This window comes from Protopterus annectens, chromosome 10.part0 (assembly GCF_019279795.1).
Source record: "Protopterus annectens isolate FY-2018-M chromosome 10.part0, PAN1.0, whole genome shotgun sequence".
NCBI lineage: Eukaryota > Metazoa > Chordata > Ceratodontiformes > Protopteridae > Protopterus > Protopterus annectens.
In genome coordinates, this window is record NC_056744.1 from 1,652,881,750 (window position 1) to 1,652,894,912 (window position 13,163).

The 13,163-nt window shown below is 37.1% G+C and overlaps 1 protein-coding gene across 1 annotated transcript in view; it reads right to left on the reverse strand.

Annotated features, from left to right (window-relative positions):
- Positions 1-274: 274 nt before the first annotated feature.
- Positions 275-13,163, reverse strand: part of LOC122814370 (zinc finger protein 135-like) — a 187,565-nt gene continuing 174,676 nt past the window's right edge. The window contains exon 6 of the mRNA XM_044086955.1: positions 275-2,314. Within this exon, the coding sequence (XP_043942890.1) occupies positions 285-2,314 (2,030 nt within the window). The 3' untranslated portion in view covers positions 275-284. The remainder of the gene's footprint in view (positions 2,315-13,163) is intronic.

Consider the following 13,163-nt stretch of genomic DNA (forward strand, 5'->3'; position numbering starts at 1 on the left):
TTCTAAAGTACTCCTTACTAAGTTTTATTTGGATTTGCTCATGTTTTATTGTTGATCCTTCACCAATTCCCAAATATTTATACACTCCCTCTTGCTCAAGTTCTTTTATATTACATTCTTGTCCCAAACTGATGTTTTCTTGATGCTGCAGTTTCCCTGCTTTAAAGGTTGCTTTTGCACATTTATCAAGACCAAATGACATTCTTATATCATCTGAAAAAGTTTTAACAACTTGCAGTTGTACTTTCAGTACAGACTTGAGGATGAATTCAGTTCCAGCAATATTACTCTCCTTTGCTTGCTGACTTATCTCTCCATTCGGACCTACTGTCTCCAGTGTGAGAGCGCTGATGGTATTTTAACAGGCTCTTAACTCTAAAACTCTTATTGCATTCAGTACATTTATAGGGCTTCTCACCCGTGTGAATGGTACGATGCTGTTGAAGGCTGCTTAGACGTGTGAAGCACTTACTGCATTCAGCACATTTGTATGATTTCTCTGCTTTTAATTTCTCTCTCTTTAATTTCTCCAAGTCTCCTGTGTGAGAGAGCTGATGGTATTTTAACAGGCACTTTACTCTAAAACTCTTATTGCATTCATTACATTTATATGGCTTCTCACCCGTGTGAATGGTATAATGCTGTTGAAGGCTGCCAAGACGTGAGAAACACTTACTGCATTCAGCACACCTGTATGATTTCAATCCTGTGTGAGACAGCTGATGGCATTTTAACATACTCTTTACTCTAAAACATTTACTGCATTCAGTACATTTATATGGTTTCTCATCCGTGTGGATGGCCTCATGCTGTCGAAGCCTGCTGGGGTCACTGAAACACTTACCACATTCCATGCATTTATATGCTTTTTCACTCATGTGGATGGTCTTATGCCGTCGAAGACTGTCGATCAGTCTGAAATTCTTATTGCATTCCATGCATTTATATGGTTTCTCACCCGTGTGAACAGTGAGATGCAGATGAAGGCTGTTGAGACGTGTGAAGCACTTACTGCATTCCATGCATTTATATGCTTTCTCGCAATTTAATTTCTTCAAGTCTTTCTGGTTTCTCTTACCCATGTGAATGGTACGATGCTGCTGAAGTCTGCGGAGATGCTTAAAGCACTTATTGCATTCAGCACATTTATACTTCTCCACTGTATGAGTGGTACAATGTCTTTGAAAAGTACTGAGACGTGTGAAACACTTTCTGCATTTGGTACATGTATACAGTTTCTTCTCTGAATGAGTGCTCTGACTTGTGTCCGACTCAAAATTCTCTGAATAGTTATGTCCTGAGTGCAGCTGTGGTAAAGGAGAGAGCTGAAGCACATCACAGCCCACCACAGTTGATGCACAATGCTGCACGTTGTCTGCCAGATGATGCAATGGGGATGTTGTGTGCTCACATTCACAGCCCTTGCTATAGTTATGTTCTGCATGAAGCTGTGGCACAAATGTGAGATGAAGCATGTCAGTGTCCTTAACAGCTGGAGCACATTGCTGCACATTCTCTGACAAGTGATGTAATGGAGATGCTCTGTTGTCACATTCATAGCTTTTGCTGCAGTTATGTCCTGTGTGAATCTGTGGTACAGAAGTGAGGTGACACTTGTCATATCCATTCATAGGGTCAGCACACAGCTGCAGGTACTTTCTAGGATAATGCAAGTGAGACCCCCCAAGCAATGGCTGCTGACCACAATTAGTACTGTGTTCTATGCTGCTGGCACTGTGAAGGTTGTCTTCAAGATTATCCTTCTGTTCTGTGTTTTTTATTTTCTCCACAACCTTCTGTCCCATGTGACAGCTCTGATGGGATTTTAGATTTGACTTACTTATAAAGCATTTACTGTATTCAGCACATTTATATGGCTTCATGTTTGTGTGAATGGCATAATGCCGTTGAAGACTCCACAGCCTTGTGAAGCCCTTACTGCATTCCGTACATTTATATAGTTTCTTCTCTCTGTGTCCTCCCTGACCTGCATCACAGTCAGGACTCTTGCTGTAGTCACACCCTGAGAGAGGCTGTGGCGTATGAGTGAAATGAGACTTCTTACAGCCCTTCGCAGGCTTTGCACACTGCTGTAGGCTCTCTATAGGGTGAGGTAATATGGGTGTTCCATCTCCACAACTGGGTGTCTTACCATTGTGTACTGACTGAAGCAGTGGTACAGGAGTGAGATCAGTCTTCTTACTGTCTTCCACAGGCTGAGCACACTGTTGTAAGTTATCTGGATAAAGTGACCAGGGTGTCCCATGTGACGGCTGCTGACTGTAACTTGCACTGCATTCTGTGGTTCTGGTACCTAAAAACGCAATATTTATTAGTACTAGGATCGACACATGGATATTTTAATCACAACATGCATGTACTCTGGCCATTTAAAATTGTTTTCTTTCTGTAATAGTGTGTTGTTCTGCTGTTTATTTCACTACAAAAGTAAGTCTATACAATTCTGACTCATTAATCAGAATTTGCTCACTTTGAATAGTGGTAGTTGTCATGCATATATTCTGATCAGACCTCCTACATAAAACACCAATACTGTAGATTGTACAACTATGAAAATAAAGACAACCCTGAAACAGATTACAATCGCTGGCATGTATAGCCTAAAGAAGTAAAGTGATGATGACCATTTCCTGCATGAAACGCAGGAAGGAAGAATTATAATAGCTGGGGGCTTAAATTTACTAGAAAGTGACTAGAATAATATTAATTCTACAACATTAAGAAGGAACTTATTTAAGACACATTTTCAGGAACAACAATTGCTGCAGACTGTAAACAAACCTAACAAGGAAAAGAACGTACTGGATAATGTTTGTGTTCCTACAAAAATGAGTGTTACTTCAAGTTGCATTTTACCACCTTTGATATGCACTGATCATGAGGTTTTAAAGGTTAAATTACTGCAAGATAACTCTGCTAAACTGAAATCTAAACCAATGCAGGGAAGATTAATAAAGTATATGGAAACTAAACAAGGCAAATTTTGAAAAAATTGGCGGAATGCAAAATAAATAAATACAAATAGTAACATCAGGACCTATATACAAAAGAACACGAGGATCTATTTACATAAGAACAAAATAATTAAAATAAATAAAGCACACAATATGCCAAGCGTATACAACATTCACAGGGCAACCACGACTTAAACAAATTTCAAGAAAGGTAATACTTAGTAGCAACAAATGCGTACTGCACGATCCAATAGATAAACAAGTGATTTTATTATTAAATAGCGAGTGCTTTCACCAAAATGGCTTCTTCAAGCTTTACAAGACACAAACAACATAAGTATTCAAATACTGCCACCAAAGCAGCAATTGGTTTGCATCATCAATGACATCATGCTGACCAAGCATATTCACATCTCAAATTTTAAAGTCTCAGCGCCACAGACATGCATTGATAAAATAAAGTATTCTCATAATGTACACACCTTGTGCCTAATAAAATTACTTTTCAAATTTATACAAATGAATATAATAAAATGCAAAATTATATGCATATATACCTCAGCACTATACACATACAAAAAGCATATTCATGAAACAAACATCAAAGTCACGTTCACGCAAACTACATATGCCTAAAAACTACATATACCTAGAAAACATGTGTTAAAATGCTGTCAAATACATACTATAGTATTAAGGCATGTATAACTGCAATTGCATGTAGCCATACATCTATAATGCTGCTGTTCTAAAGGGCACATGCTGTAAGCTAAAATATGTATATATATATTGTAGTAACATACACAATAATAAAGTGTGGAACCATAAAAGTCACACACGCTATATACTTGAAATGTATATACATATAGGTAATAACATACAAAACAATAAAATAGGGAACTACCAAGGTAAATACATCATAAATACAACACTTTAAACCTTCTGTCCCTAAAAACTTACTTTTGACAAATCAAATAAATAAAATATATGATAAAACACAAAAAACTATAAATGTAAACATATATCCATAGAACTTCTAAACATAAAAAATAAATAAATATTAGAAGCTCAAAAAGTATACAATAAAGCACGAAGACAATAAAGTGAAAGAAAACAGATGTATCCATTCAAACATCAGGATTTCAATACTTTAAGCCTTCTGTTCCTAAGAACTGGCTTTAAATGAACTTTGTCATTCAAGCCAGGTGGCTTATCAGCCCTACATCTTACTATCCATTTTAGCTCACACTCCTCAATAAAGTTGTTAAAATCACCACCCCTCATATTGGCATTAAGCACCTGTAGGACTGCAAATCTAAATGTATGGTGTAGCCCCGCAGTTAAATTATGTTTAGCCAAGGCGTTAACTTTGTGTCCAACTCGTATATGATACACGTGTTCATGAATTCTTTCACGAAATTTTCTAGTGGTCTTACCTATATAGAACGCCTGGCATAATACACAACTGGCAAGATATATAACAGACTCCATTTGGCAGTTAGCAACTGCTCTAAGTTGGAAATCACGGTGTGTAGAAGGATGCAAAACATTTTTTCTGACATCAATAATCTCACACTGTTTACATTTTCCACATGGGGTTGTACCTAAAGAGATGCTCTCTTTCCTACTACTAACCTTGTTTGACGTAAGAGGTCTATGGCATAACAGTTGTTTGATATTCCTTTTATTCTTAAAAAGAAACTTGGGGTTCTCTCCTACTATATCTTTTATATCATCATCCAAAAGGAGTGTATCCCAATGTCGATGTATCAACTTCTTAATGAATGGTGTATCCAAAGTATAAAACATGGGTACCTAAAGATGGTTTGCTTGAACATCCAATGTGGCAATATTTAAATTATTATCAGGGGACAAATGGTTAGAACGTGAAAAAGAAGGGGCTCCCCTGGTAGTCCTAAGGAGTTTGGTATCCATAATTGCCTTCTCAACTTCTAGCCATCCATATTTCCTTTCTATTAGCCTATTCCTAAGGTCTTTTAGCTCACATTCATAGCCTTCATCTCGTGGGTTAAGGCGTGATGCTCTAATAGCTTGACCTTTCATAACATTATCAAATACATAATGGGGGTGCATACTATCCCTCTATAGTAGGGTGTTCCTATAACACAACTTCCTATGGACACCAGTGTTTAGAAGGCCACTACTCAACCTCTCAATGTGGACATTCAAAAAGGAAATACTTTCCCTGGAGGAGGTTGATGTAAACTGTAGGTAGTCAGTTAAAGAATTAATGGAGTTCACAAACTCCATCAGACTGCCTTCATCACTCTCCCAAATAAGAAACAAGTCATCTACAAAGCGTTTGTAGAACCTCACATTTTCCTTGAAACTACCAAGGGGAAACAAAAACTCATCTTCCCAGCTTGCCATAAAGATGTTCGCATAACTGTTTGCACAAGCTGTACCCATGGCAACACCATCATTTTGAATAAAAGCAATACCATCAAACATAAAAACATTATTCAACAAAACTGTTTCCAGAAATAACATTAATGAATCAATCGCCTCAGTTTGTAAAGTGGTGTGCTTAGATAAATAAGCCTGTACCTTTTCAACTCCTAAGTCATTTGGAATCATGGTAAAAAGATTCCTAACATCAAGTGTGACCAAGATGTACTCGTCATCAACACCTACTGTCTCTATAAAACTATATAGGTCTATCAAAAACTGTTTACTGCCTTTTAAAATAGACAAATTCATATCAACTACAGGTCTTAGAAAGTGCTCCAAATACAAAGAGAAGGGTTCAGTCACCCACCCTCTTCCAGCTACAATAGGGCATAGCGGAGGTGCTCTTAAACATTTATGAATTTTAGGCAACCCCTGTATTATAGGTATTAAAGGGTTATTAACCTTCAAAAACTTAGACAAACTATCAGAGATGTTCCCACTCTTCCCAAGGTCATCCAACATGTCATATATTTTAAAGACCTTAACAGTTACTTCTTCCATAGTGATTTCAGTATAAAAATAATTATCCCGTAACATACTTAACATATTGTTCCTATAGTCGTCACTATCCATAACGACTATAGGACCACCTTTATCCGTGGGTCTAATTACTATTGTGTGGTCATCAATAAGACCATTTAAAGCTTTCCTTTGCAGATAAGTAAGATTACCTTTGTTATAGCTCTTCTTATTCAAACTTTCCATATTATACAGATCTTGCTCAACTAATCTCATAAACATATCTATATACGGATGTAAAACAGGTACATAAGTACTGGGACATTTGAAAATTTCTGTGGTTCCAGAACTATCAGTATTACTAAATTGTAACTTCAACTGCACATTACGTGCAAAGAGTTTAACATCCACTATGGTATCAACAACATTACTTCTCATGGTAGGAATAAAAGTTAAACCTTTGTCAAGGACTTCCATCTCATGTTTAGTTAACTGCCTCTTAGAGAGGTTAAATACTAGGGATTGCCTACACGTTCCCACATCTTTTTGATAGTGGGCCCCACATGGTCCCCTCCCGAGTTCTTCCTCTTCTGCCTGCCTCTGCTGTAGGAGCGTTGTCTCCTCACTTGTGGAATCAGCTCTATTGGAAAAGGGGTATAACTATGTGTAGAAGGGAACCGTGGGATAACACTAGTGGTAGTTTTCCTCCTAACTACTTGCTCACTATTCATATTGTTCGTATCATTCGTGCCTCTAGCATTAGATAAACCCCCTAACAGGGTAGAACTAGACCTTGTCAGGGTATCCTCACAAACTGAAGTATGGACACTACTACATCCATTTATTTAAATTGTCTGTTCATCAGTATTGTTAGTACCTTCTAGAGAACCACCATTTGGAGTGAGAACAGTATTATTCCTAACCACTGCATCATTCACACCTCTGTCAAATGATAGAGGGACAGACAAAGTTCCTGTTGCTGATGCATGGGTATTAAACCCATTATTACCCTTAGGCCAGGTGAACACTTGGCCTAATTTAAAATCTTTAGTGTCTCTGTGAATCTTACTCTTTTTCTGCTCCAAGAGCTTCTTCTCATACAACAGTACACTGTCCAAAAGTTTTTCTGTTGCCAATTCAGCTTTAGGCCCTGTAAACCTCCGTGTTAATGTCTGTTGATGCTCTACTACTCGTTTCCTTAAAAGTTCCTCTTCAGGACCAAAAAAAAATCATTCATTAAATGTATATAATTATAACTCAGTTCCAAGTTCAATTGCTGCCACTTGTATAAAAGTTCTGGGTGGAGGTTACCTGTGGTGGGCATCTTCTTGATGCGCAGCCCCCTGGGAACAATTTTTCTCTGCAAGCATACCTCAAAATGCTGGCACTGCAATTGCATCCGCTTTAATTTCAACAAATCAAACTCGAGTCTGCTCAATTCCTCCTTTAGCCCCTCCAAGCATTCATTCTCCACACCTTCCATCGCATCACCTTCCGTGGCATCATACAGCATAAGCAAGTTCTCTTCACAAGAAACACAGTCTTGGAATCTACTAGTATTCCTACTAGGACTAACTAATCCAGGTGGAACATACGGTAGTTCCACATTGTCTTCTGCTAAATCTGCCATGTCTCTCGGTATGTGCGTAGCGTAAAAAATAACAAATAATATAATAAAAAAGCACAGCCCGAGAATAAATGCTCCTGTGTCCAATAAAGTAAATAAAACACACAATACGCCAAGCGTATATAACATTCACAGGGCAACCACGACTTAAACAAATTTCAAGAAAGGTAATACTTAGTAGCAACAAATGCGTACTGCACGATCCAATAGATAAACAAGTGATTTTATTATTAAATAATGAGCGCTTTCACCAAAATGGCTTCTTCAAGCTTTACAATACACAAACAACATAAGTGTTCAAATACTGCCACCAAAGCAGCAATTGGTTTGCATCATCAATGACATCATGCTGACCAAACATATTCACATCTCAAATTTTAAAGTCTCAGCGCCACAGACATGCATTGATAAAATAAAGTATTCTCATAATGTACACACCTTGTGCCTAATAAAATTACTTTTCAAATTTATACAAATGAATATAATAAAATGCAAAATTATATGCATATATACCTAAGTTTTTCCTTTTTGGATGTCCACATTGAGAGGTTGAGTAGTGGCCTTCTAAACACTGGTGCCCATAGGAAGTTGTGTTATAGGAACACCCTACTATAGAGGGATAGTATGCACCCCCATTATGTATTTGATAATGTTATGAAAGGTCAAGCTATTAGAGCATCACGCCTTAACCCACGAGATGAAGGCTATGAACGTGAGCTAAAAGACCTCAGGAATAGGCTAATAGAAAGGAAATATGGATGGCTAGAAGTTGAGAAGGCAATTATGGATACCAAGCTCCTTAGAACTACCAGGGGAGCCCCTTATTTTTCACGTTCTAACCATTTGTCCCCTGATAATAGTTTAAATATTGCCACATTGGATGTTCAAGTAAACCTTCTTAAGGTACCCATGTTTTATACTTTGGATACACCATTCATTAAGAAGTTGATACATCGACATTGGGATACACTCCTTTTGGATGATGATATAAAAGATATAGTAGGAGAGAACCCCAAGTTTCTTTTTAAGAATAAAAGGAATATCAAACAACTGTTATGCCATAGACCTCTTACGTCAAACAAGGTTAGTAGGAGGAAAGAGAGCATCTCTTTAGGTACAACCCCATGTGGAAAATGTAAACAGTGTGAGATTATTGATGTCAGAAAAAATGTTTTGCATCCTTCTACACACCGTGATTTCCAACTTAGAGCAGTTGCTAACTGCCAAACGGAGTCTGTTATATATCTTGCCAGGTGTGTATTATGCCAGGCGTTCTATATAGGTAAGACCACTAGAAAATTTCGTGAAAGAATTCGTGAACATGTGTATCATATACGAGTTGGACACGAAGTTAACGCCTTGGCTAAACATAATTTAACTGCGGGGCTGCACCATACATTTAGATTTGCAGTCCTACAGGTGCTTAATGCCAATATGAGGGGAGGTGATTTTAACAACTTTATTGAGGAGTGTGAGCTAAAATGGATAGTAAGATGCAGGGCTGATAAGCCACCTGGCTTGAATGACAAAGTTCATTTAAAGCCAGTTCTTAGGAACAGAAGGCTTAAAGTATTGAAATCCTGATGTTTGAATGGATACATCTGTTTTCTTTCACTTTATTGTCTTCGTGCTTTATTGTATACTTTTTGAGCTTCTAATATTTATTTATTTTTTATGTTTAGAAGTTCTACGGATATATGTTTACATTTATAGTTTTTTGTGTTTTATCATATATTTTATTTATTTGATTTGTCAAAAGTAAGTTTTTAGGGACAGAAGGTTTAAAGTGTTGTATTTATGATGTATTTACCTTGGTAGTTCCCTATTTTATTTTTTTGTATGTTATTACCTATATGTATATACATTTCAAGTATATAGCGTGTGTGACTTTTATGGTTCCACACTTTATTACTGTGTATGTTACTACAATATATATACATATTTTAGCTTACAGCATGTGCCCTTTAGAATAGCAGCATTATAGATGTATGGCTACATGCAATTGCAGTTATACATGCCTCAATACTATAGTAAGCATTTGACAGCATTTTTACACATGTTTCTAGGTATATGTAGTTTTTAGGCATATGTAGTTTGTGTGAACGTGACTTTGATGTTTGTTTCATGAATATGCTTTTTGTATGTGTATAGTGCTGAGGTATATATGCATATAATTTTGCATTTTATTATATTCATTTGTATAAATTTGAAAAGTCATTTTATTAGGCACAAGGTGTGTACATTATGAGAATACTTTATTTTATCAATGCATGTCTGTGGCGCTGAGACTTTAAAATTTGAGATGTGAATATGCTTGGTCAGCATGATGTCATTGATGATGCAAAACCAATTGCTGCTTTGGTGGCAGTATTTGAATACTTATGTTGTTTGTGTCTTGTAAAGCTTGAAGAAGCCATTTTGGTGAAAGCGCTCGCTATTTAATAATAAAATCACTTGTTTATCTATTGGATCGTGCAGTACGCATTTGTTGCTACTAAGTATTACCTTTCTTGAAATTTGTTTAAGTCGTGGTTGCCCTGTGAATGTTATATACACTTGGCGTATTGTGTGTTTTATTTACTTTATTGGACACAGGAGCATTTACTCTCGGGCTGTACTTTTTTATTAAAATAATTAAAATGACAGAAAAATATAAGAAATAGAAACAAGGTTGAAATAGACCTGAAACTGAGTAAACAAACTGTAAAAAACAGAGTGACACAAGATCAGGAAAAATTTGAAGAAAATTTATATAAAGACATTCAACATAAGAGGAAACTACTTTACAGATATACAAGATGTGGAAGGAGTAAAGACAGAAAAGTCAATAAACTGTACATATACTCTAAAATCTGTTCTGTACACAAAACAGTTTGGCTCCACAAATGGGGGGGGGGATAATTTGTCCTAGTAAAATCCAGGTAACTTCACACACTGAAATTAAATTAGATTATGTTGGGAAAGTACTTGGCAAACTGGATGGAACTAAAGCATATGAAGAAGAAATTATCAATACTGACCTAAAAACACTTCAATATGAAGTTTTATACTGCCGTTACATCAGCACTTCATGAGGTTATTTAAGTATGGGGACATTCCTCAAGATTGGAGACATGCACTTGTTAAATTCATCTTTAACAGCTGCAGTGCTGCAGCGGTTACTATTGTCACCTCCAACAACAAGCTCTCCGGTTCAGTTCTCAGCTGGAGCACCTTCTGTGCAGAGTCTGCATGCCCTCCCTGCGGTCGAATGAACTTTGAAGACATGCAGGTAGGTGTGTGTGCATGTGTGTGTCTTCTGTGAAGGTTAGGTGCCGGGTTGGCAACTCGACACTGTAAAAATCCACTTTCAATCAATAGCCGACCGGTGATTTGCTGTGGTGACCTCTAACCGGGAAATGCCGAAAGACTTTGTTAAATTCATCTTTAAGAGGAGGAGAACAGGATAAACCCAGAGACATATGGACCCATAACTGCACTTTTGTGTTGTGGAAATATAATAAAGAAGGTTATTTTGTTAAATTATTGTCAGAATTTGAAAGCTAGGACTTGAAACTATATACCACCAGGCATATTTCGAAAAAAGCTGTAAATACCTGTAACATTATATTCTACAATAAGAATGACAGCTATAAATGAAAAACTGTAATGTTTTGTATGTACCCTTCTCTTCAGCCTTTGATGGGGTCACTCAGAAAACTCTGATCAATGCATTAGAAAAACTAGGTATTAATGTAATCTGGATACAGTTGGTAGCCGCATGGCTTAAAACAGAACAAGGCAATTATCTACAGACACTGGACAGACGAAAATCTGTGTTACAGTGAGAGTGTCTTACAGGGCTCTGTCATAGGCCCAAACGTGTTTAGGTTGTATCCTTCCAATCAATCTTTCATTTGAGTAGCGCTGCAGTCTGTAAGCTGATGACACGAAAATGGGAAAACTAATTACATTTGTTACATAATAGGCATGTGTGTAAAAAGAATGACTAAAGTAACTATTTGGTCTAAGGAAAATTACATGCTGATGAATACTTTTATTTATTTATTTAACATTTGTTTACCGGGAAAGTCCGACTTGGAACAAAGCCAATTTTCAGCAGAGGCCCGGGGTGAAACGCTCCAGATGCATGTCTTTGTAACATGGGAGGAAAATGGAGCACCCGGAGCAAACTCACACGAACGCAGGGAGGACAAGCAGACTCCACAGAGAAGGCTACACAGCTGAGAATCAAACCAGAGAACCTCTTGTTGTGAGGCGACAATGCTACCACTGTGCTGTCCTACTTCAAAAACTAAGTATATAGAGACTTGAGAGCCATAGTTTGGAGGGTGAATATGAAATACAGCACACAATGAATGAAAATGGATTCATTTTAGAACCTGGGTATATGGATAGATGTACCTTTAGGCTGTCTGAATATTGATTAATGATAGTAATAAAAATATAGGCTGTATGAAAAAGATTTATAAAGTTTAGGGAATCATAAAAGATGAAATCATTAGTTTCTGTCTAATGTAATTTAAAAACAGAGTGTGGAGTAATAACAACAAAGCAAGCATGAGTAAACTGAAGAGTGCAGCAGAAATATACCAAAGGGATCCACGGATGTGAAATATACCAAAGGGATCCACGGATGTAAAATATACCAAAGGGATCCACGGGTGTGAAATATACCAAAGGGATCCACGGGTGTGAAATATACCAAAGGGATCCACGGGTGTGAAAGTTTAAGTTACTATGAAAGATTAAATATCAGAATTTGTACAGTGCCTCATACAGACACTTAAGATGAGACCTTACTCAAGTATGCTGGACATTTAGAAACAACTGCCTCCAGCTATGCTTACGGTTATTAAAGAGAAGAAGCAACTCATTACACAATCTGTGTATGAGATGATAAAAGAATGAGAGATGTACTGATCAGTTCTCTGAGGGACGAGCTGATGCATGGAACAGACTACCAAATTATATTAAATAAGAACTAGTTCAGATATTTAAGAACACTTTGGACAGTTATTATGAGGATGACTGTTCTAGTATATTGACAGGCTAGAAGGGCATTATTGCCCGTACCTGAAATATGTAAACAAGAAGTTTAAGTACTATCTCACAACACTACAGTACTGTCATGTGCCCCGTTTTCACATTACAGCTTCCTTTTCACTCATCTCCACCTGAATGACACCCAAGTTCCCATGCTAATCATTTTAACCAGACATATGCTTACGTTTTGGTCTCGGATGCTTTTTTCCCCTTTTTATGACTAATTTATTTTCTACCACACAGTTCTTCCTCCCCAGCCAGCAGCTGTAAGTACCTTCATTAACAGACTTTATAACAAATCCTCTCAATAATCATATTCTCCCTCCTCAGTGACTAGCTGTAAGTAACCTCTTTATCTGGCTTTATAACAAATCCTCTCACTGATCATATTCTCCCTCCTCAGTGACTAGCTGTAAGTAACCTCTGTATCTGGCTTTATAACAAATCCTCTCTCTGATCATATTCTCCCTCCTCAGTGACTAGCTGTAAGTAACCTCTTTATCTGGCTTTATAACAAATCCTCTCACTAATCATATTCTCCCTCCTCAGTGACTAGCTCTAAGTAATCTCTTTATCTGGCTTTA